Genomic DNA, 26,146 nt, shown 5'->3' on the forward strand with positions numbered 1-26,146 from the left:
TTATATTAAATAAGACTGTATTCTAAATGTGCTAAATAGCGCACTTTTTATTGTACATTATTATCTAAAATATTTAAATCATTTAAAATTTTATATTAGATGTTTATTTTTTACAACTACATGTAATTAAAAGGATTATGCAATAATCTTATGCAAATTATTTTAAAAGCAGCGAATAAAGCAGTTTTTATTCGCTGTTTTTAAAATAATTTGCATAAGATTATTGCATAATCCTTTTGATTAATGATTACATGTAGTTTTTAAATTAAATTTTCCTTATACAAAGTAAGAACGATGTAAGAAAGAAATTTTAGAATTTTCATAAACGTGCACAAGCGATTAAATAGAATTTATTAAATAAAATCAAGTACACAAGGACATATGATTTGATTCATCATAATTCATCATCACCTGTCTCTTCTACGACCAAAGATTCCATGAGAATCGTATTCAATTGAGTGCCGAATAAATTACGCGACACACCGTGTTGTGGAAAACCGTTAAGGGTTAATATAATAACCCTTCCATTGTGCGAGGAGCGTTTTAAGTGGCGACTCTTGTTTTGTGCGCGCGTCAGTAGCGAACGCTTGGCGAAAAGTCAATGAAAAAGTCGCGTATTTATCCGGTTTCCACGTGTTAGCGATGCAAACGGTTTGCCGACGAAAAGGTTAAACGTGTCGTGGCGCGAGTGATGAGGGCTGGTACTTAAATGATGGATACGTCTCGCTTCTGTATTCATTATCAGTATCCCGCTGCGGCCAGAAATACATGTCGCCACTGCAACCGGAGAAAGAATCAATCATAAAGGTAATAAAGAAAAATGTTAGAACGATAAATCTGATTCGATGTTGAAATAATTGTACAATATCTTAGATACGTGACGATGAAAGGAAAAAGTGTACTAAACTTTGGTTTGTACACTAATTTGTTAATGATAATATGCAAAATTAAGTCATATTATAAACTAAATTGTAAATTTTTAAATATATTTTTCTGTTACGTTAGCTTCCTTTTCTTCGCGTTGGGTCTCTAATTTTTCTGCACTCATGTGTCATATATGTGTGTGTGTATCTTTTTAGATTTCATGTATTAAATATTATTCTTTTTAGAATTACATATTTAATATTGGATAATATTATATATATAAATTCTAAATAGAATTATAGTAAATAAATCTAATATAATCTATTCATAATTTGTCCAATAATTTATTTTTTTTAATTTCAAAACTATTATTTTTATTCTACCTAAATAACTAATTCTACACTCCCATATTTCACTAAAGTAAAATATTCGCATAAAATAGATAGCAGACAGCTCGTTAGAGAGAATGCTTGATTATGTGTAAACAACTTTACGGACTTCAATTTGGCTGTCTTTAAAGAGAAAACATTCGAGTTGCGATGCAACCGGAAACGATCGTCCAAGCGATCGAGACATGATAATACTGAATTGAAGCAAGACTCCGAATACGCGGATATACATTGTCAAAATACACGTCGTGCTCTTCCGTCCCTCCCCGTCTACGATCGGTCCCAATTTCGCCCACCAATGTGTGTTTTGTAAGTCGAAAAGTTGGTTTCGGAATCGTTCGGTTGTTCCTGAACAGAGCTGCCCACGCAGCGAATCGGGGTCCGACGGTTGCCGAAATAACGTCTCTCTGAGCTTCGCCCACGTCCCACGTTTGGTCCCATTGGCCTCGCGGCCAGAGGGCCACGCGTGACCAGCGACACTCTGTGGGGGACGATTTCCCTCCCTCCCCCCGCCATCGAACGGGGCCCTATATGTGGCACGTCCGGCATTTCCGAAATTATTGCGGCATATTGAATATTCATAAAGATGTTTACGTCGCCTACTAATTTCGACGAATGACGGTGATATCTTATTTGTACCTTTCGCAATAAAACGCTAGATTTTTATGTTTATCGAATCTCCGCGAACGAGGGGCTATATATGGATATCGCCTGCGTATCTCTGCCGAGAACATCGCGACGCGATTGAATATTCGATCGCCCCGTTGCCCAATATCGATTATCTCCTTCCGCTGTGTATCGACGTAAAGCAGCCGATTTTTCTTTTATTAAAAAATCATCGCGAGTACTTAATATATGCACATCCTCTCCCTGATCGTTCGTGTCGGGCCGATCTCCGTCTGCGAGTCAGAAAAAGCCGCGTCGACCGATCGCGTCCGACGCGTCGCGCCGCATCGGGCTCCGCCGCGCTGGATTAAGGAATCAGGACTTGTGGTGAGTCGAGTTGACAAATCGGCCGGATTGACCGTATCGTATCTTTCTATCGGCGGATCTCACGGAGCTTGCGGGCCCTATCGACGTGTACACACCGCGCCGTGACTAATGTCTAATGATGCGCGTCGCATGTTCCGTCCACCTTCTCGTTTTGTCGTCCGCTATAATCCGGCGTCTGGCTTCGATTCTTAAGTGCCACTCGCTGAAATCTCGATGTCACCTCGAGAGACACTCGTCGAAAGACTTACGCTCGCGAATTTCAGACGGAATAACATTTACGTTTACGCCGCGCCGTGGCTTGATCGACGAAAGCCCACGCGTTCCCCTAAACCGCTTCCTGCTTCATTATCACGCGGGCAACGTCGTTGCGCCGGTGTTATATAAATATAGTTATGTTTCCCCGGTGTGATTTCTCACGTGGGAGTACGGTAGACAACAACAACTGATCATTCGTTTGCATCAGCGGCGATTGTTAAACCCGGAACGCCACAGGCTGATTTCGAACTATCGCGAATATCCGGTGTCGCGAATTATTAAAATAATCTTTTTCGTTATTTCTGATACACATTGTGACTCGGAGTTCGGTGTGTCTCACAGGTTTACCAAAATCACAAGTGATGTCGAAAAAGCAATCCAAACGACGCGACGCGACGCTCGTAAATTGACAGGCATCGTTAAGTGCGAGATAAATTCCGCGATGAAGCATTAAGTTAACATATTCCGAAAATAAGACGCAAAGTTTAACGGTCGCGTCTTCTATATACTTAATTTACGAATACTAATTATGATAACGATTATGTGACAGAGCGTTAACATTAATGCTTGCACGTTTCCATATCAGCCGTACGGCGCTGTAATTAGTCATCCTTATCTCGTGCAATATTTCCTTTCCTTTTATACGTTAAACTTCAATTTTCGACAGTCAAACAGCAGTTTCATGTCTGTTTATACATTGTAATAAAATTATCTCACAAACAAGCAACGCGACTTTCTTGCAAATTATTTCAGACGCGAGCGAACTTTCTCTCTTACGTGCCGTTTCGCATATTGTTTAACAAACGGAGTGAATCGGTTAGAGTTGTGCAACGGAGAAGAAGATTGAATGAAACCTTTTCTCACGCACCAAACGCGTATCCTCTACGGCACTTGACCGATATTCGGAGCCAGATTTCTACGGGCACGATAAGAATCGATGGCCGTCGCACCACGTGGAAGCGCTGAAGAGGCTGACAAACAGGAAGGCTGGTACATGGCCAGTTAATTGTGGGTGTAACGCGGCACGTCTCCGCCGCGCGCCGGACAGCCGCGACAATTTGGAGAGTCTCGTAATGTACGAGCTTGTAAAAATTTCCCCTAATTAAAACGCGTGACTCGAGTCGGCGTCACGAGACGACGCGACGCGACGCGACGCGCGTCGTTGAATGCGGCGCGACATTAGGAGGTACGGCCTCGCGCGATCGCGACGAGAAAATGATTTCATCCGCGGCTCCGCGGCGGAAATATGTTATGCGGAGAGGGCACTTAAAATACCGCCGTGATAAAAAACGTATTTACCGCCAATATATTTCGACATTCAATACGCAAGATAAGCGAGTGCGCGACCGCGCGGAGTAACAGCGGTGCAATAAAAGCTCGCCGTGTAACTGATGTCTCCAATAAACCGCATCGACGATCTTTTTATTGGGCAATTAAATTTTACCGGATTGCGCGGGCATCGCGATATTATAACGCTTCCGTACTGCCTGCCGCGCGTTATCCACTCCGCTAAAAACACATTTCAGGGAGTTGTCACGGCGTAAAACCGTGCCGGTAACGTAGCGCGAACCAATTACACCCGCCTACGCGGGACACTTAGCGAGTCCTTGATAATTGGACGGAATAATCTTTGCCACAATGCGTTCGGCGCGGCAGTTAATAAATTTATCTGTCGGATTTATTGTCGCGTGTTGGACGATACGCTCGCGCACAAGATGGCTATAGCGCTAATTTATTCGTACAAAATAATTATTTAACTCTTACTAGCCTGTGTAAGAGCATTTACATCAGTTAAATAATCTAACTTATTATTGGGAAATAGAATGAGTGGCGATCGTGGCGCAGAGAGATGTGCGCTGGTCTAGTGAGCCGGAGGATCCGAGTTCAAATCCAACCGACCAAAAATTGTCGGTTTTTATTCGATCGCCACCTCTTGGAAGCAGGGATGGCAACCCACCGAGAGTATCTTGCCTAACTCTCTATATTTAGAGAGAAGTTGGGGGTTAGGCAACAATGAAATAAGCGCGCAGGCTTTTATAAGGACTCGAAAATGAAAACTTTATTTAATATTTTCATAAAACTACCAAGAAACGTTCGCATTGTGTCAAAAATATCAGTAGTGTTCCTAGTTCCATTTAATTTGTTGATATTTCCCGAATTGTCTAATGTTATCACGTACGCGCGTGATAACATTGACAATTCGGGAAATATCAACAAATTGAATGGAACTAGGAACACTAGGTACTGATATTTTTGACACAATGCGAACTTTTCTTGACAGTTTTATAAACGTGATTGGTAGTGAAGAATTATGCATTTCTTTTACCCTGTTTCTTGCAATGAATGTCGTATTGTTATATGTAAAATTTAAATTTAGATTATAATTTTAGATATTAATTTTTAACTCGGAAGCTAAAATTTCAATTCAAATAAATTTTTTTATTATTCCATTAGCAGTGTGCATCTTCTTACTTTCAATGAAAAAATATTCGTTCAATTTCCAAAATTTCTGTCTATGTATCTCAATAAGATACTTATATTACAATGAAACATACTATTCCTAAAAATATTTTCAGCAAAGTTCGCCTTATTTCTCTCGCTTCTTCACTCCTATCTCCTCCAGCCTCCCTTTTGCGCAATTTTCTCTTTCCATTTCACCGAATCAGATTCCCCGGACTATTCCGTGTTTCCATTTCAGCTTCTCTCCGAGAGCCACTGAAAGCCATTAGAACGGCGAGCGCGAAAATCAATGTATTGTGCGGAGTGCACTTCCTTTGCATCGAACCGTGCGATCTCTTCATTGCATCGCTTCTGCTCGCAGAGTGGCGAAGGTGGAGGCCGGATGATCGAAGCGAAACGATAGTATTGCGGACCCTCGGGCAACCGCTCTTCTTCTTCTTCTTCTTCTCTTCCTCTTCTTCTTCTCTTTCTCCCCCTCCTTCCTCTTCTTATCCCCCGTAGTACAGATTCCACCGCGCGCGTCCGCCGCATAACCGCGATAAATTACGAGGGTGGAAGGCCGAAAGGGGTAGCAGAAGAGAAGAGGCAGAGGAAGAGGCGAGAGGCGGGAAAAGAGAAACGGACGGCGGGCGCAGCTCGCTTTGCACACAATTTCCACGTGGTCGGGGGCCGGCTGGCGGCGGTATCTTTGCGCGAAAATAAAGTGTCGTTGCACGCGCGCTAGCACACGCGTACCGCGAGATGTTGCCGGGCGGAAGAGGGTGGCGGAGGTGGTAGCGAGGTCCTTATTAACATTTTCTCTGGGATTCGCGGCGAGATTAAATTGACGGCGAGGATTTGCGAGTCGTTTGTTACCGGCTACCCCCTGTCGTCCACCCTTTCTAACTCGTTCTCTTGCACGCTACCTTTGAGATTCTCTCGTTCTTGCTTTCACCACGTCGACTGCGAAAGCCAATTCTTTCCTGGTTCACTCGATCTCGTCGAGACCATTCGCGATTTTCGGTGTAATGATCTCGATGATTTTTCATCGTTCTGAGAGGCAATCTAAATTTGCACGACTGATTTGAAAAACAATGTATTATACAAGAATTCTGGGTTTTCTAATTTTTCTTCAACTTTCATGAGTTATGTTTTCGTATTTTTGTCTATTTATTTTATTATTTCTATTAGAAAGGATGCATAGCGATGTTAAATGTTTACTCTTGTCGCCTTTAGGAAAGTTTGCCGACACAGAGAAGAAGTTCGAAGATGCGGAAGATCGAGACGGTTCTCCGAGTTTATATGGTTCTTCTATTATGGAGCGGTCTCTCCGGGGCGCAGCTGTTAGCCCCGTTGATCGTCAGAAGTATACTATACACTCGCGGAAGAGCGGAGAGAAGCGCCGTTGCATTAATAAGACGGCGGTGTTCGCGCGCGCGCATCGGTCGCGTAGACGGACTTGGGATAGCTCTCGGAATAGATTCCTAACTCTGTACAGTAGGCCACATAATCCGCGGGAGTAGGGAGAGGAGCGGCGGGCAGGCAGGGAGGGAAGAGAGAGTGACGGAAGTTTATTTTCTCTTTGTGACTATTCGAAGACGCTACTCGTCCCAACCCAGAATTCGCGAACTCGCCTGACTCGCGACGAGCCAAATCGTAAAGCAGGGCGTAACCGCGTGGGCGACCGAGGGGAAAATAGCGGCGCTATTGTGGCGGATCTCCGGAAATGCGTTTAAAATTGTGCACCCTTACACGCGACGCAATTACAGCGATCCCGATAACATTATTAAACGTTTCGCGCAATTTCAGATCTATATGAATATATTTATTTATTTTTAAAAAATTACATACATTTTACACAAGAAATTTTATATAAAAAATACATATATATATTCCGTAGAAAACAAATTTGTCTGTTTGAGGACTTCCGGTTTACATTCCGCTTAGTCGACGACGGCGGTACGAGACCGTGGAGCACAAAATGTTACAGGCGTAACATCGGGACTGTGCACCTTTTTATCGCGCGCGCTCTTGCGCTCTCTTCGGGACTTTTCGCGCGGCTCCTACGCTTCATTAAGTCCGAAGAGATCATTCTTTCAGCGCGGCCCGCCTGCCGCACGGTTTCACGGGGCCCCGATCGCCAACAGAAAAAGGCAGAATCGAAGTTTAAAGGGAATCGCGAAGAAAGGCGACTTGAGCTCCCTTTCTCTTGAACGCCGCGTCGTCGGTGCCTTTGACGCCTACTAATGAGAGGGCAGTGATTAAGGGAACTCTCGCGATGAAGCGTCGAGAGCGAGGAGGAATACGAGAATAAGCGGGACAAGGTATAAAGCAGCACACCGCGGACAGACAGACGGGCGGACAGCTGCGGTGCGACGCGGGCTTTTTCGTGAAGTAACGCGATCCCAAAGGAATCACCGCCTTGTCGATCGTTAATTCGACGGCGTGTCGAACGAACTTATTATCGACGCCTTCCATTATTCTTCCCACTTTCTTTCGCACGATCGAGAGACGGACGTTAAACGTTGATCCCACGCGCGATCTCAAGCGAGATCATGATTAAGATCTAAATTTTTGTATGAAAAAATTAGCTAAGTAATTAATTACAACAAAAATTAATGCAGAGACTAGACTGGAAGATGTAGATATAAAATATTAAGCGGCCAGTTTTACAGTCGTGAGTCGACAAATATTTTGTAAAAAAAATCGTTAATTTTGTCTTACGAACGTATCCTAATTTACTTCCTTTTAAAAGTATATTTTCTTGTAAAGAAACACATATGTATCTTCTCTCTTCCTGCGCCTCTAATTTTCGCTCCATTACATTTCCGCTTTTTCTACGCATCGGAGCAGGCAACCGGTGGATCTTCATCGACGGAGAAAATTCCATTGGTCACGTAATCGATACCGCGACGATGATTGAATAGAGTCCAGTCGGCATTCCGCGAGTTCCTATGATCGTTAGCGGAGGTATGCGAAATATGACATCTCATTAATTAATTGATCTTATTAAGAACATTATCGTGGCAGTTTGAGACGCATTTGAAATATTAGTGTGTTTAAGATAAAAGATGTTTATGGGGACGTGACAAGATTACTAACCAATAAAGAGTTAAAACGACGTTGATGCAAGAGGCATTATGACAAGAAGATCGATCGATTTAATTAGATGTGGATGGTAAAATACTCGATGATACATACTCGTTTAGCGCCTATATCTATATTCTATATCCATAAATTTTCTTGAGAAAGATAAAGCTGTATAAAAATTACGAAAATTACTTAAGAAGATTGTCAAAATTTGGCAGACAAATCTCGATATCTCCGTTCGTTTAATCTCAACTGAAGACCAAATGTTTCCGTTTCGCAGAATTCGTTCTCTCTCGTCTCTATTTCCTCGGAATGATACCACGATTGTCCCCGTTTCAAAGCTATTGATACAATCCGGCCGGTTTCATAGATCGTGACGAGCGACCGAATTTCGCGTATCGGCCGTCGACGAGTCACGTAGACCACATTTCGCTTAATTAGAAGCGCCAGCCGTCGGCGCGGCGTGACCTAATTTAATGGGGAACACCTCGCGAACGGGCGCATTCTCAGACCGATCAGAATGCGCCTGGCACGCGATTTTTCTTCCCCGATGCCATCGGCGGGAAGGAAACGCGAGCATCGCGCGCGCGACGTTAACGAACGGGTTATTTACCGCGGCTACGAAACGCGGCACTAATTCTTCGCTATCGCGATAAGACCACTCCATAGCTAGCAGCTGGCGTCGTAGCAATTGGCCAGCTGCCAATGGCTGCGACTGTTGTCGATACATTGTCGAAAGAGTCGAATGCGGCTATCTCACCGTTGCGAATCAGGCGCTGTGAGGAGAACGCAACGACCACCGCGATGGTTGGCTGAACAAGCTGTTGTTGTGGCGTGTCAGGTGGTATGAAATAGCAATTTTATTTCTGTACTGTCCTTTCTTAAAAAATTGCATCGTAATATACTTCAAAAATCGTCTTTTAATTTGCATAATTGCCCTTGCACGAATCTCGATGCAGTCTCAAAGAAAAATGCGAATTATAAGAAGAGAAGACAAATTATAATAACATCTAGACAGATTTACGTATTTTCCGTCGGATATTCTCAAACGATGTCTCGACGTGCAGAAGGTGCGGTCGCCGATAAACAATTTAAATTAATGTGATGTTAACGTGCCTACGTTTCATGTTGTTTTCAACGCTGTCGTATTTATAGATTCCTCACAATAGGCCGATTGTGTTGTCGCTGACGGAATCTATTATGAAAAATTTTACTGCGGTCGCATATCGCTCATTTATGCAACGTTTAAAAAAAAAACTAGAGGGGATAATAAAAAGGAAATTGCTGTAAGAGAGCACCACCCACGCTGTATCGTTTAATTACGCTTCCGAAAGTTACCTTCTAGGTGTCGAGCAGAGCGAGCGCGCGAGATTAATCGCGCGCGTATACGGGAAGGTAATCGTGAAAATTCGCCCAAAACTGCGCGCTTTCACCACAGCGCGCGATTTATCGAGATGCTATCTTTGCCGCGAGCTTCCTTACACGTCGACCGTCATCTTGCGCGACACGCGATAAACTGGTAACGTCAATTACGATACGGTCACTTGTAGACTGGTACCGGCGCGGCGTGTGATGGTGACCGCCACATCCTCGACGGGAAGCGTCGAAACCGCTTGTCCCGCGGTTTCTGGGACACGGACCGTCTGGGATTGATGTCAATAAACTTTTACTTCAAAACCATAACGATTGAACAAATTTGTCGTAAATGAATAACGCTGCAAATCTGGTGATGCGTTGTAGAAATTTGGTGATACTTATAGAAGGTAACATAGATATTAATTATCGTAGAAATACTATTTTATTAAGTAATAATCTTATAATATGTATATTCCATGGCAGAATATTTTTTAACGTATCTATTCCATTGACACACACAAGCTGCACGTGGATCTTGTGTGAGCAAATCTTATGACATAAAAAATCTAACTCTTCTAACTCCGAAAAATTCGAGTTTGGACCCACATTTATTAGTTTTTTATTCAGCTTGATGAATTATTTACCATATAAATTCTGCATATATACACTTTTTTTAACACCCTCTGTAAAAAAAGTCGCTATTATAATGATTAAAAGCTGAATTTTTTTTTACGAAAGTAGCGCAAGGAGGAGCCTGTTGAGCCGAACGTGGAAAATATGAGCGAGAATCAGCTGAATGACAAAACGATCGAAGGACTTTCTGTGGGCTCCGGATAATTCCTCGACTTACTAGATGGGTCAAGGCCTTTCTCTTTCTCTCTCTCTCTCTCTCTCTCTCTCTCTCTCTCTCTCTCTCTCTCTCTCTCTCTCTTACAAACAACTGCCTACGATCGAAGAAAGAGCACTGCGTTACTCACGAGGCGCAGCGCGGTTATTTAGTCACGCTTCGTCTCAAGGAAACTGACCTATTAATCTTACGGAGAAAAGCAAATGCAACGAATTCATGCCTCACTCGGATTAAGATAAAAGTAGCCCAGATAATTTTTTACTAAATAAATTATGGTATATGCGTTTTATGTACGTTATATTGTTTTTCATAAATTCTGTCTGTATATATAAAACAAATATTCTTTATTAAAATGTCGAAGCAAGGTCTTGATAATTAAACTTCACGAAAGATGCTGTGTGTATGTCCAATTAAATTTCAGCAATTCAACTCATTACTTCACGAAGTCCTGACTCATCTCCTATCGTGTTATAAATTGATACCGAACAAATCTCAGTAGTCTGAAGATTTTTCTTTGATTTACCGACAAAGATCGCACATCAGCGTGGCCGATTCAAACGAAAAAGTCGCGCGGCGGTCAAAGCATCTGCTTAGCTTTCATCTCGAGTCGTCGTTTGTTATCTGAGCGTTACCTACGTGTACATGTACACCCATCTGCCTATCTGCTTATCTGCCGGCCGTGGAAGAATCACCAGCACGCGTTTGTACAGCGGTTAGGATGCAAATGCAATGTAAAGTCGCGATAGCGCTCTAGTCCTGTGCGATTTTAACGTCGTTTCACGCAAAAGGTGTGGTGTTCGAGTACGATCGAATAAAGCTTCATGAAAAAGAAAAGTATCTTCTATCATTTTCCATTGTGTAGAACAGTAATATAAAATTTACCTTCAATTTCAGACGGAGCTCTCAGAAACTACATCAAGAATTATTAAAAATGATTGATTCGGAACGGACGTGGGATCCAAGGAACCGAATGGGAGAAGAGGCATCAAGAGAATAGTATTGGTCGAGATTTTCCACGGGCAAGATTTACGTCCAACGCGATGTGAACGTGGCCTTATCGCGGCGCACATGCGCTACCGCACGAGCTCGTGCGCCCACGCCTCGTGTGTATGCAGCACACTCCGGAATAAATGCGTGTTTATCGCGGCGGTGGCGGTGGCGGCATTGCTTTTGATGCCGGCAGCAGCTCGTGCTGCTTCTTCCTCTTCTCTTCCATCGTGCGGCTTTTCTCGTCTCTCTTCTCTCTCTCTCATTCTCTCTCTTTTCTTGGCACGAGAGAAGGCCCCTGCGCAGATGGGCCCGACCGATTTACATAAGGCCGAGAGAGCTCCGTGGCCGCGCACTCACATCGCGCCGGGGCCTCCCTCTTATTAAACGCGCTCGCGAGTGCACACGCACACGCGTATCCTTTATTAAGGGCGCAGCCGGCACACGAGCGCGCATCGCGCGGACACAGAAGCGCCGCGCATACCTTGTTGCGCTAACAATACGACCGCCCACGTACGAGATATCTCGTTTTATTATTATCCCTGTTTGTCCGCTTTCTCTCTCTCCTTCTCCGTCCGGCTTCTTCCTCTGCCGTTACCTTTTCTCCTGCCATCCTCCTCCCGTTTCTTCGCCCTCGTCCTCGGCCCTCGCCGCCCTTTCGCCGTTTCGCCGCGTGCGACCGCTAGTTCACCGTGTGTCCACGACGTAGTGAACTTTGCATGCGCGCGCTGAGAGAGATTCACCGGTATACTTTACTCCACCGATGCGCACGTGTTTATCTGTCCTCGATATAAGACAATGTTCCCTTTACTCGAGAAATGAACATATGTAACAACGATAACATCCAATGATCCGAAATAAACCCGATAAATCGATAATGAATTAATATTCCTCAAGAAGAACAATTTAACTAGAAAATATCCATGGTTTTACTGATAGCGCTCTTAATCTTCAAAGATATTTTGAATGCGATATTCGATGTTTTTAATTCTTCTCTGAAAACGTTCAGAAATTTCCACCAATCCTTTTAAATCCTCTTGGTCGCGATTTTATATTCGGGAAAGAGTTTTGAGTCGGTTCCTACAGCTATCACACGTATAATATCAGTGGAAGAAAAGGCCGCGGAAGACGGATCACGGAGGAGGTGAAAGAGAGCAAGAAAAATATCGTCCGAATAACGCCGGTGTCTCACGTCCGAGTTTGAGAACGGCCAGAGTCGGCGGTCGCTGTCAGTGCGTGAAAGTTCGAAACAAAGATAAATTTGTACCAGATCTCTTCCCCATCCCGCATTGGTCCCACGTGCGGTTACCACATCGTATCCTCCCCCTCGCGTCCCGCAGCGTCCGCGAGGAATATACGTACTATGCAATACCAGGCAGCATATTTGGATAGACATAAAGGTGTCTACGGGGTGTAGGTCCAAGTGAAAACGCAACGAGCTTGGCCCGCTAGATTTATAGTTTTTTTTTCTCGAGATGTGTCACAACTTGCCCGTTAACATGTTACGTTCTCTCCGACAAGTGAGTTTCTAGACGAAGAAAAAGAAAACAATTTCAAAAAAATATTTTCTTAAAATTGAGCGTCTGCAGATTAAGAGCGTACGTTGTGGATCGAAAGATTGATGGCGATTCTAACGCAAATAGATACGGACACGCTCTAAAAGTATCGTAGAAAACGTCATTTATAGATGGCACTCGCTGATATCGCGCTAATATCGCGACTTTGTACGCGAGTCGCAGAACCGGGTCTTTATTAGCGCGACAAAACGGCCGATTATCTCGCGTGCAACCCCGGAAGCCGCGCGATACGTACGAGCGATAACAGTAATTGCTCGCGTGACCGTCGTCGGGCAAGGAATTTCTGGCATTTACCCAAGGTACCCATCAAAAATACACGAGCGCCGTCGCGCGAGGAACGATCGTGTTCCCGGCACACGAACAGTTTATATTCACCGGATGATTTCTAACGCGTGGACAACAGGGACATGCCTTCTCGCTATTATATCTCTCGTTCTTTTAAACGATACTCTCTCTTTTCCAAAACGAAAAGAAGTCGGCCGGGAGAGAAGGAGAGAGGCGCGGCTACAAAGGCATCGCGCGCGGAGCATTGTCAGTGACAAAACAAGAAAGCCTCGGGGATCACCGACGCCGCACTATCATAACGTACGAGCAACATATCGCATGACAAGAGAAGCCTCGGGAACACAGAGAGCTCCGGTGCTGACCCCTCTGACCCCCGCTGTTTCTGTGCCGGTCTGTCCGTCGAGAATCGGACGCGGGCCTTTGGAGTCCCCCAGGGCCCAAACCGCGAAACATGCCGACACGGTGCGGTATGGATATACCCGCGGAGGGCCCGCTCTCACGAAATTCACCGTCGTCGTACCGCCGGATTTCAAAATCACGAAACGCGATATTTGTCGAGCCAGTGAACGGAGGAGACGCAGACGCCGCTTTTCTACTCCCGTTCCTGTCGCCTAGATATCCGAAGAGAACTGCGAGAAACGTGGATCATGTCATATTGAACTTCGCATCACCTAAACTCGCTTATGCCTCCCGAAAGATACTGCACGGAAACGTAACAAAAATTTTCCTACATCGATATCTCGATTTATTATTACTTATTTTACCCATTTCATTATTTTTCTTTTTTTCTTTTATATTATTTTATATTATTTAATTTATATTATTTATTATATTATATTTTTATCATTTTCTTTGTTCTTAAAGAGCTTGCTTAATATTAATAAATGCTTTATCTATGTACAATATCTATTTTCAATCGAAATATCTCGCGATTCACGACTAACTCAATTCGTACGAATGCATGAATCCTTCTTGCTTGACAAATAAATAATCATGGCGAGAGTACAGTTTTTTAACAAGTTTTCTTATGAATCATCATTGTGCTCTATTCTAATCCGTGTCCTGCGCAGCGATCGAATCGCAGGTTTGGATAGAGAATTTATGAGCCTATGCATCGACACGCATTGCCAGCCGGTCAGTCGACCGGCCGGTCGGCCCTACCAGCGTTTACCAGCAATAAGTAACGATAATTACAAGCTAATGGAGGCGATGCTCGCGCGCCCGGTACGCGCCGCGGTGGCGGCGGCGGCGTTTTGCATTCAGTATTTAAATTAACCGATCGATCGGCCGTGTTCACCTCGCACATTATGCAAATGCCGCGAAAACACGTAAAAGTTTTCTGCAAAACCAATTACGCCGACGCGACACCACCGCGCCCGCCAGAAGTTAATTGCAAATTTTTGCGCCGTACAGTCATTACACGGGCCCTCACCTCCCTTTCCCCCTCACGCCATTCTCCCGATCTCCACGCGAGAGAGAAAGGGAGAGAGAGGACCAGAAGGGAATGAGAGAACACACGAAGAAGGTGGGGTACGGGGTCCTTTGCAATTCTGAACGGTCGAGAATGCTGAGCACGAGCCATCATTCTTGAGGAATAAATTCGGGCAGACGCGGTGTATACACTACACCGTATCCAAGTAATGGAATCTGGATTGGATAAGAGTAACAAAATACTTATAAGCGTTAAAGCGCGCGACGTTAATGCAAGGCGTTCTCCTGCCAGTAGCAACAAGACGCCCGATGCCGACAGTTTACTGTTCTCCCGCGCGTTTAACATATCCGACTGGAGTAATAAAGATATGTTTCGCCACGCGATACAAGCTCCGGCACCGGGAGTGGAACGTCTTTCAATCACGACGCACGAAAATATCTTGGGGTACCTTCACGCTGCTTCGCTGTTACATGTTACGGTGCACGAGGCGTACGAATGTGAAAGGAGACACGATATACGCGAGATGTAACCAACGCAATTACAGGAGGATATAATGACGAAGGCGTATTCAAAATTGCTTCGCGTAAAGAAAGGGTTATAACGTCGCTCTTTGAGTAGTTCCTTCCAAGCGTACAGGTGCTCGTTTGCTTAACAGGGATCTGAAATGCGGCTGTCACTACCTAGTTTCATCAAATTCACTGTATGTACGTGTTTAGCCGGACGCCAACGTGAAGGACACGTCGAGAAATCAGCTTCTCGCTCTCGAGAGAAGTTCATTCATGGCGATCGTTTGTCACGCGGGTTCACCTATTTAAACGTCACGATCGGTCGACAAGTGTCGACAGAACGGCCTGTGTTAGCCTTGATACATTTCGCCTACACGCGCGCGCGCGGAGAACGGCTTTTCCATCTTCCGCGTGTCGTACACCACCTACGTGGCCTTTAGCCGCTCAAGGACAGGCGTCCCCGGCACCATCATTACCGCGACTCGAGCGCGTGGACAACAGCAGGCGACGACGAGCCTCGTCGTAAGCTCATCTGAGGTAAACATCCTCCTCCGCTCGTTCCCGTTTCTCCATGCGCGCGCGCGCGCTCGCGACGCGAAAACAAATCGTGAATAAAATATTTCCCCGGGCGAGACTAACGACGCGACGCGACGTAACATCCCTACAATTTCGTAAGGGACCATCGTCTCCTCCGTCGCTCGGGTTCGCGTGCATGCGTGGCATTTTGCGAGAGATTATTCGACGATTGCGTAATTCGTAATCCGAGAGATTGGACGCTTAATTGGATTGCGCAATGATAGGTAAGGCGATATAAAAAGTGGGCGGTAATTAATTCCACCACCTCGCGCGTATCCTCTGCGATGTGACCGGTGGTGTTGATCACAGGCTATTACTAGACGTTACAGCAACAGGCGCAACAGCTCTCAAACTGTGTTACACGAAACATAACTCTTCGATTCCTTCGGGGGATATTATGAACTTGCAATGAAATGGCATATGCGTAAAGTAGACATTATATGTAAGAAATAATGAGAATATTCCTCTAGTTTAGGCCAAAATCATGTGCCCTGAATTTTGCAAAGCGTTTCAGGGTGTTCTAGATTAATTTTAGAAAACTATATAATCAGAATAGCGCCCCAGCATACGTTCAACGAAGACGAGTCATATATAAACGGATTTTCTATTTCTCTGCTTTTAATAAGAATTTCTAAAAACGCGCTTTGTTGCGCGCAGCGACGTCAAAAACCCTGACACAAAGCTGCGCACGTGGGTAGCGCGCCGCAAAATGCGTGGGCCAAAACAATTCCCTAGTTAATTAAGATAATCGTCTCTTTATGACGCCATAACGCGACGCGCAGCTTATCTGTCGCCACTCGGTGGCGAAATTCGTTTTCGCGCGAGGAGAAAGGATGCGCAGTTTAACGGCCGAAATTTATAATACGAACGAAGTTGCGTCTGTGCCCTTATCAATGAGTGAACGCGCGAACGGTAATTTAAAATCACGAAAGAAGAAAAAGGCGTATAAATGGCTCGCGAGCCGAGGGTACCGTGTGATGATTAAACTCGAACCGATTTTCACGCATCGACTGGAGAAATCAGCCGTTTCGATGTAACGATTAAAACGGTTTCACGCATCGATCACGGAATCAAATACTGTTTTGAATCTGTTTACTGTCTTAACGTGCTTTACGCAAGAGATAAATTAATGATTCACGTGTAATTTGCAATGCAATCTTTGTCCATGCGACATGCATAATTTTAATCGCGGCGATTATAATGAAACGTGATGGGTGATGCTTGAAACAACTCTCGCTTGCTTACATATAAAATATCCGCTCAAATACACAATTTTTTGAATAAACGATGCTTTCTTCTGATGCTAACCTATACCTTATTTACAGTGTAGGATTATTTATCAAATAAATATGCGAATACGGGATATCTTAAACAGTTAAACCTCATTTAATTGTTAACACATTCTATATCGTAAGTTGAAATTAATTACAAGTGCATCGATAAATTTATTAAAGTTATGACAGGTTCTAGGACACTATGTGGGTAAAATATTACGCGTGAAATATTACTTTCACAATGCTACTGCTATTTAAACAAAAATTGTTTTAGAAATAGGAATACCAGAGATACACAGAGACATACAGGTGTATTTCCTCCTCAATTCGCTGCAAAATCATTCTATCAAGCATTGTAATCTCCTGTGTGCACTGCAGGTGAATGGTAACATTGTAATCGTAGAATGTGATACACGCGCTGCAAGATATTACCGCGAAAATTGCTAGAATAAAGACGATGAAAGGATAAAGCGAGGCGAGGCACGATCCTACGACGTGGTTTCGCACCACGCGAGGGCATGCCGGGTGGTCGCCCGGTCGCCCATTGTGGGTCAGTGGGTCTAATTACGTATAATTAGCAATTTGTATCTCGCCTCAATCAAAGCCCTTCCCCTTGCGTAACCGGCAACACGGCGCTACGCCGCACTCGAGGCTCTTGCGGGAACTCTCGCGGATCGCGCCTCCGTCAATTCTCTCTCTCCCCCTTTTTCTCTCGCGCCTCTCGATCCAATCGCGGAACTCGTGAAAGTGTCCGCAAAAAAGATTGAGCGGAAAAACGACGAAAAAAAGGAGCCCAGATTGTCGTGCGTCATTTTTTCGCCTCGGTGCTTCCCCCGACTCCCGCACGACGCGTGTAATTATTCGCAGCCCGGTAATTATTTTCCTCGTCGTCCTTTTTTTCTCGCCGCGCGAACCGTAGCTCCCCCGGAGAAACGCATCGATCGAGATCACGCGTGACGTGTGATTACGGCATCGCCGGGCTGTGGGTGTCGAAGATGAGAGCGTCGTATCGCGCGGGAGATTTCGCGACTCGCGACAATTAATCGCGATATCCGAGAAACGTCTTAGCAGGTGCGCCGCCCGCGTATTTGTTGATGCATGCACACGTAGATGCAGGCGTGCGTGCGTGCACGCGTATACGTGCGCGCGCGAGCGGCAAATTGGGCGTACTTTATGTCACGATGCGTAATTTACGCGTCGTTCGCCGCCTTTTCGCCGGGAGGTAATGAAATGGTAATAACTACGTTGCGATTCGGGGACGACCTGCCGCCGTTACCGCCGCCGCCGCCGCCGCCGTCATTACGACGCTAATGTGGGAAATTGTGTGCACGGCCGTGACCGGCAGAAAGAAATCGCCGCCGTGGACCGCATCGGCGTGACAGGTTTAAAGCGCTTAAAAGTGACATGAATTCTAAGTAGCCGGGCGAAAGCGGCTCGCTCCAATTTCCGCGAGATGATACCTCGAGGAAGAGCGCGAAGGCTCGAAGGATTGCTCGAAGGTACCGCACATTGTCAGAGAGAGAGAGAGAGAGAGAGAGAGAGAGAGAGAGAGAGAGAGAGAGAGAAAAGTACGTTGAATGTGAGAGTATGAGTTGAATGAAATAAAAGAGTAAAATTAATACGTCGATTTCTGTAATAAGAAGAAAAAATAGCAAATAAATGCTCATGAACGCGCACTTTCATGAAAATCGCGATTTTTATGAATACGCTGTATTTTAAGATATTTTTTGAAAAGTATTTTCTCTTTCGATATTATGTGAAGATACACGTATTCGTAATTCAAACTGTAATGCAGAAAACAATCTTTTCTAGCCATCAGATTTCTTCTCGAGTGTACAGGGCACGGTGATTATCTCCTGCGGAATAGAAAGGAGGGAACAAGACGGCGAACGGAAGAGGAGGAAGGCCACTGTGCGATGACGCGCCGGGATCGGGCCAGGTGGCCGACCGATTTGCCGCGACCACAATAGCGCGTGGGCCGTGGAATTGTCCTGCGGGGACACGCGGGGCCACATCGCTTATACCCATCGTCGCGGTGACGAAACGACGGCGAGTCGTGAGACTCGCGCGCCATTCTATCGCTGGGTCTTCCTGGTCAAACGTGCGCCGCCATCCTATTTTTCAAGCCGAGAGATAAAACAAGCTTGGTAAACGCAAGTTCACTCCGCAAAACTTAACGAAATTCTTGTAATTATTTAGCAACAAATTGAAATTTATTGTATTTTATTTATCATAAAATTATCTGTTTGAATTTATGGTAATATAATTATTTGTTATAATTTATTACGATTTGTTTTGAACTGTAGAGGCAAGCAATATTGATTGAAATATTAAATATCAAATGAAACGCGATGTAATTTTATTAACGTCAACTACGATGTAAATTTGTTAACGTTAACTATGGTGAAATTATAGGTATCTCCTATTACACACATGGTATCATATTCGCTGCGTAGAGATAATTGGTAAGATGAGACGTGGATGAAGCGCGACGAGCGCGTCGTATTAATCGGCGTGTCGGCGGACAATCGAATTAGGCGTCTCCGGGCACGATCGCTCGCGGAAGGAAGAGAAGATGTCCCGTTTAATTCGCTATGCGTGGGCATCGCGAGCGAGAATCAATTCTGAGCAGTGGCGGGCGGTTAACATTAACACTCGGTCACCGGAGTTCTTTGGCTCAAGAGATCCCTCTCTTTCGCCCCCCCTCGTCCTCTTCCTCTTTGCCGATCATGCTTTTGCTCGCGGCCGTTCGATCGTGGCCAGCCTTGAATACTAACGAACGCCACTTCCTTCCTCTCGTCGATGTTTTCCGTCGCCGTTGGCCGCTGAATTTTAATTCGCCGTCCCGTTTCGATGCACGCATTCTTTTTCGCTGTCGCGTCTCGATTCGCGAGTGCGACTCGATTGCAAATTCGTAAGATAGCTCGCGCGTTAGCGCGCGCTGCGATAGTGTTTTAAATCCCGGAAACCAATGATACGAGATGGATTCGATTTTATAATTCATTTTGCATCCCTCTAGCATATAAATGAAAAACGACTCCTCTCTGCAATATATTTATAAAATATTATTTAGATATATTTATTATTTATTATTTATTATTATTATTTCAGATTATTTATTATTTATTATTTCAGATATTTAAATATTAATATCTGAATTGGTGGACAAACCTTGAACCCGGACCTCGTTTTTTTTTAAATCTTTACGTCCCTTAAAATATGCATGCATAAATAAAATATTACTGCTCGTAATATACGACGGTCATTCGACAGATTGCGAAAGTTTACTTGCGCTCGTTACACACATGACGCGCTGTCGATATTACGATTTTTATAACCGCGCGCGCGAAAAGTTATAAAATCGTGGCAAACCGCCGCGCAGGGAAATAATCGTCTTTCGACCGTTTGAAGGCACGTGGCCGGGGCAACGTGTTACGTGCGTAGGCCGTGCGCGCAACCACCGAGTTGTGCTTCTCTTTTTTTTTATCTCCCTCATGCACGCGCGTGCGCTCGCGCCGATTTTTGCGTCGGCGCCGTGCGGCGTCACGGCGTGGCACACTCGCCGATTTCAATGCATACTTTCTGGCCACGGAACGGCTCCGATTCGACATATTCCGATCCGGTTCGCCCACGAGTACCCGGGGCACCACGGTGCGCGTATGAATATGCAACGATAAAGCACGATTTATTTATAAGTATGACGCCGGAGATCGATCCTTCCACGCCGGGAAAATCACGCGCGTTTACAGTCGAAATACAAGATCGCCCCCGCTTTGTGAAAAGTCTATATTTGACGAAAATAGTAAAAATATCTAAAATTTTATTTCTTTTTATCTCGTTATACTAATAGTAACTGAGATTAACGAAAATATAAAATACGGGCCTGAAATAGAATAAAAAAGCAGTAAACAAAATTTCAAATTATTATTGAAATTATCGAAGAAAGAGGCACAGTCTGTCATTAAAATTCTTAAAGGACTCACGCAACGCCTGTTCGACAAAACACTTCACCCGGAGGGTTGCAGGCATACGAAGTGGGTTAACTTCGGTGACGAGCATGTTTTCAGGATCGCCTCGCGTCTCGGTGAGACCGTAAAAGTGCGTTGCTGGCCCGCTTTTACGGTCCGACAAAAGCCGAGAGTTACGATCCTGCTTTTCATTTAATTAATTTCACCGTCATCGCTGTCGTCATCGCTGGTCGCTGCCGCGGACCCTCGAAAATCGGGCGATTGTGTTGCGTATAGGGGGGGCCGTTTACGCGGCGCGATGAAAAACGCGCGGTTTTCGCAGAGTCGCGTAATTGGCCGCCGGTAGACTTTTCAAAGTGGTCACCAACGAGAGCGGTCATATAATTAAATCCAGTAAAGGCGCACCGTGTATCCGCAAACCGGGTCGACTCGCCGCGGTAATGCGCGCGGCGCTTTCGGACGGTTTAGATGAAAAAGCGCGAACGGCGGGTACGTGCTGATCGAATCGGTTTTTCTAGATTTTAATCCACCGTTCGCGGCATCAAAGACACGACCCCGTAAATCCGTCTTGTTAAGTTAACTCGCTTATACAAGGAGACACTGCGCGTCAGTAGCGAACAACAATCAATAAAAAGTGGATGCGGAGTATCACGGTCCATAATTCGAGCATAATTTGCTACTTGATGTGACTATCTAATCTTCATCAGAGGTTAACGTGGACAGAGACAAGAATCAGAAAACGTAAAAAAACATGCGTAGTTAACAGTACGGAACTATCTTTGTAGCTGTACGTAACTGTTGCCATAAATCGCCGAGAGCGTCTTATCTTAATAACACATTTTTCTTCGGTACGCTAACTAGTACCAGTCGGCCATGTATCGCCGCCTTGATAAATGCAACGATACGAAGGTCGCCGCGCGGTACCCGTACGGAAGGTAAGAAGCGAGACTGAATATTGGTAAAGTTCTCCTAAGACGCTCGCGCGCGCGTTTGAGATATATTTGTCGTCCATATCGTGCCGATGCTCGTACAGATACGGAGCAGATAAGCGTAACGATCGGCATGGTCTCCGCCATCGCGATGCGGGATTACGGAGAAGAGGAAGCTGGATCTTCCTTTTAATTACACGGAATTCCACGAAACGTCTCGTACTAATTATCACTGGCGTCAATTAGTGCACGAAATTCGTCTTGAAATTCGTTTCCGCGCGATTCGTTTCATTTGTTTTCGGCGAAAATGCTTCGCGCTTTCGCTTTTCTCATCGTTCACCGGCGAATTTAGAATTTCACAATCTTTAAATGCAGAGCAACTATTTTGAAATCTTAAATGCAAGCTAATTTATGGTATCGTTTAATAAATATAGGTTAAGGATAATATTTCATTCATGAAGTATTTCTTGCTTTAGGAGAATTTAAAAATAAATAAAGTACATAAATATATAACTAAAAACTTTTAACAAGTGCTTATGAATTTAAAAGAGGACTCAACTTTGAAGAATCTACAATAGCGAGAGCGTTATAATTGATCGTTCGCAATCTCCATGCTGTTGTCAAAAAAAGAAGAGAAACGCGTTAATTTTTGTAATGACTAAACGAGCTCGTCGCGTGAGACATTTTATTAATAATGATGTCTCATTAAGCAGTCGCGGAGCTACTCGAGGTTATCGATTTTACAGGATGGAAAGGAGGCCTCTCCGAGTGCACGGCGCATAATTCTGACATAATTTCCCATTACGAAACGAGCGCGCAAATTCGCGCACCGGTATAACGAGTGCATGCATCGTCGTCGTTTAGGGCGAGATACGCCGGCGATAATTAGCTCGGCATAATCGGCGACCGGCGTACTTTCGCGTTTCAAGTACACGCGATACACCCGCGACTGAGCAGTTAAGAGATTCATTACGTCGGTTTGCTGCGCTGCGAAATAGAGATACGATTGGGAGAATATAAGATACATCTTTACTTTTTCGACCTAATTTGAAATTTCGTAAGTTATGTAAATCGCGCAAACTCAGAGAAATAAAAAGAACAATTAAGAAAAAATCGACGAGAATACGGATAATGAAGAATCGATCATATATATGAATTAAGTAAAGAATATAATTTGTTTAATTAATGATCTTACCAATGTCTTAATATTGTGAGTCAACATTACTTGCAATGCTTATAAAAAATATTATAATAAGAGATAATACATTTATTTTTCCAAATTTTCTTTTACTTTCCTTTCATTATATAATTTTTATTCACTTGATTTATAATATTGCAACTATGATCAGATATTAATAAAATTAGTTCGTGAAAGCCACTAAGAAAGGATGTTCTTAGACAAGGAAGATTTAATTTTCGATTATTCAAGATATCTCTTTTAATTATATTCGATCTGTATGATTGAGATATCGAAGAAATAGAGATAATAGTCACACAAAAATTATACATGTATTATATACGGACAATAAAAAAAGAAACAAAAAGAAAGATTGCGAGGGATTTGGTAACGCATCAAACCCGCACCCTTCTGCTACGAGAATTTACGATTGTCCACGCGAAAGCGTAGGTAATCGGCGATGATATCACCGTTATAAATAGGCATGCCTCCTGTCTCTCGTGTGTATATTATACATATACACTCGTGTACACGGCCCTCACACGCGAATCTGCACCTACCTGTCTGCACGAATGCCCGACTCTGTCTCTTTCCCGTAGACAGTCGCACGCACACTTCTCAGTGTGTGCACACGTACAGGTGATCGGGCAACGTACAGATCGAAATTCGTTCACCAAACAGTCCGTGATAATATCGGGAAATTTTGGAGGAACTTACTATTAAATGTTTTAAAATAAATTCGTAACTTTTCCTTTATAGTAAAAGGAAGCTATCTCGAACATTAATATGATTATTTAAGCTTTTATAGACATTCAATTTTATAGAATTACGTTTCTTATGATTTATGATAAACTACTTCGAAATGCGTGACTTTTAAAATCTTATTTGAAAAAGGTTTCAAAAGGCTGTTATTGATTTCCACGGCCGTCTACGGGGATATTGTGTTCCTTCGTTAAAAGTGGTAAGTACGTACACATTGTTCAGGCGTGCTGCGTGTGCTCTGATCTCGTTGCGCGATGCGCGTCCTTCGCGGAGATCGTGAAGGGAGAGCGCCTCGAGAGCGCCTGATGGCAAGTAATTACAGAAAAAGGCGATCGATAAACGCGACAAAATGACGTTCTAAAGACTGCGCACGCGATGGCCAGTAACTTTAACAAGGAAGTCAACCACGACGAATCGGCGTATATATGTTATACACCGCGAAATTCGTGGATGAAAAAACTGGGCACACGTTTGATTCATCGCGGAAGAAACTCACCGCGAAGTTTTCAAAGCGGCATCGAGTGATATTTACACGCTTATTTTCGGGTAATCTTCTTAAAATTATTTTCATTTATTCGATGTATATCAAGAACATCTCAGACTTAATCTCATATATTTTGTAAAGAGTATTTTTGAGTTAAATTTACAGTTTCTGTGTAGAAAAATTGTTATATATAAAATCCGATATTTATAACAATAAAAAAAATTATTCCTATATAAAATTAAAACACTTCTATCGAGATACTGTCGATTATTCGCTTATGTGTTTCTCACTTAAAAAAGGCAATATCGAATACTAGCGGTAGTATTGACTGATACTTTTATCCTGCCCGTGGGAAGTCGCGTTCCGAATACAAAACGGGGATCTAAGCTTGAGGAACGATCGGCCGATTGCCGGCGCCGCGCCGGTAGTAGTAGTAGCGGAAGTGGCGAATGGGCCGGTGAGCTGCATTTTGCACGACGATAAAAGCTCCGAGCGGTTTCTTTATTGGATAAAAAATCGCCGGATTCCGAATCGATAATCGAGGGCCGCATAGCGAGCTATGCGCCGAATAACGAGCGGATGATTACAGTCGCCGTGGGATAATGGCAAGTTGCCCGCGAATGTTAAAAAGAGCCATCACACCGCGCCTTCCCCTTCAATTATAGGCGCCTTCTCCGAGGAAGTGCTCGGTACCTCGGTATAACATCGCAGTGTGTAACTGCGACGACGAGCACGCAACAGCTCGGACTGCATCGCATAATAATAGCGAATGCCCCGCGCGCGATTATTCGATCGGAAGCGATCGTCGCGACGGGGGACCGTTAGGTCTTTTCATCATTTATTCCGGACGTCGAGAAGCGACACTTCCGTTTCTACAACGGGGGAAGTAGATGCGCCGCGAGAAACGGTGACAGAGTTAAAGCGAATTGCAAGAAGGAATAGCGAATGTCGGCATACGAAACTTGATGTACACAAGGTGTACATAATCGTGGACGATTTTTATCTTTTCCATTTATTTTTATTGACCGACATGCAATCTGATCAATGATACCTACATATTATAATTTTAGAAAATAAAATATATACATTGTGTCTGTGAAGAAATTAATAAAAAGATTCAAACTCACCCGTTTCTCTAAACAAACTCGGCAAAAGATCTGGCCGACACAGGCGGTTACTTTTTGAAATTCTTACGCTAGATTAATATTTTTGGGATTGAAAGGAGTATGTGTACTCACATTCTTTGTTGCGATCCATGGCGTGCTGGAGGGGTGAATCGTCGACCTCCGCCTTTGGCGGCGACTGATTGCCCTCGGCCATCTTCGATTCCGATCCTGGAACAGCACTCGCGGCCTTCCTTCCTGCCGCGTCCGCCGCTGCTTTATCCTGCTGCGGCGAGGGCTTCGTTCCTTTCTTACCGTTTCCAGCGTCCCTGCAGGTCCGAAGAACGGACCGAAACGAGCAAAACGTCGCCGTTTTGTGAATTAATCTTTCATACGTCGGCTCGAGGAGACCGAGCGAGCCTACCGATCGAAGCTCGAGTGTCAATCTCGGACCCCGGGTCCTTCGCGGCGTGTTTTTGCCGCGAATGACGGAATGACGGATCAATCGACACTCGATCGTACGACGTTTTCATCAGAAAGCAAAGTCGGAAACAGTTGCTCTTTCCTTCTCTTCGAGCGCGAGGCGAATCTTCACCGAGCAAGAAACGTCAGACGTCGAGTTATATCTACGTCCGATAGTTTATACCTCGAGTGTGTATCCCCGCGAGTCTACTCGATCTTAAATAAACTAAAAATATCTAGAAATAATACGTCATTTCCACGTCGAGAATTTCCACGAACCGGTTCCGGCTTGAACAAATTCAAAGTATATAAACAATATTATTTTGATATGGAAAAAGATTTAACGTTACGAGGAATTGAATTCTTTCCACAATATTTTGAGTTTCTGCGA

General features: G+C 44.2%; 1 protein-coding gene across 2 annotated transcripts in view; it reads right to left on the reverse strand.

Moving 5' to 3' along the window:
* Positions 1-26,146, reverse strand: part of LOC139771162 (uncharacterized) — a 162,788-nt gene that overhangs the window by 38,214 nt on the left and 98,428 nt on the right. For both annotated transcript variants that reach the window (XM_071703714.1, XM_071703713.1), the window contains exon 4: positions 25,429-25,622. In XM_071703714.1, the coding sequence (XP_071559815.1) occupies positions 25,429-25,622 (194 nt within the window). The remainder of the gene's footprint in view (positions 1-25,428; positions 25,623-26,146) is intronic.

The sequence above is a fragment of the Temnothorax nylanderi genome, unplaced genomic scaffold (genome assembly GCF_030848795.1).
Source record: "Temnothorax nylanderi isolate EJ_2023f unplaced genomic scaffold, tnyl_v1.0 TNYL_tig0036_pilon, whole genome shotgun sequence".
Lineage (NCBI taxonomy): Eukaryota > Metazoa > Arthropoda > Insecta > Hymenoptera > Formicidae > Temnothorax > Temnothorax nylanderi.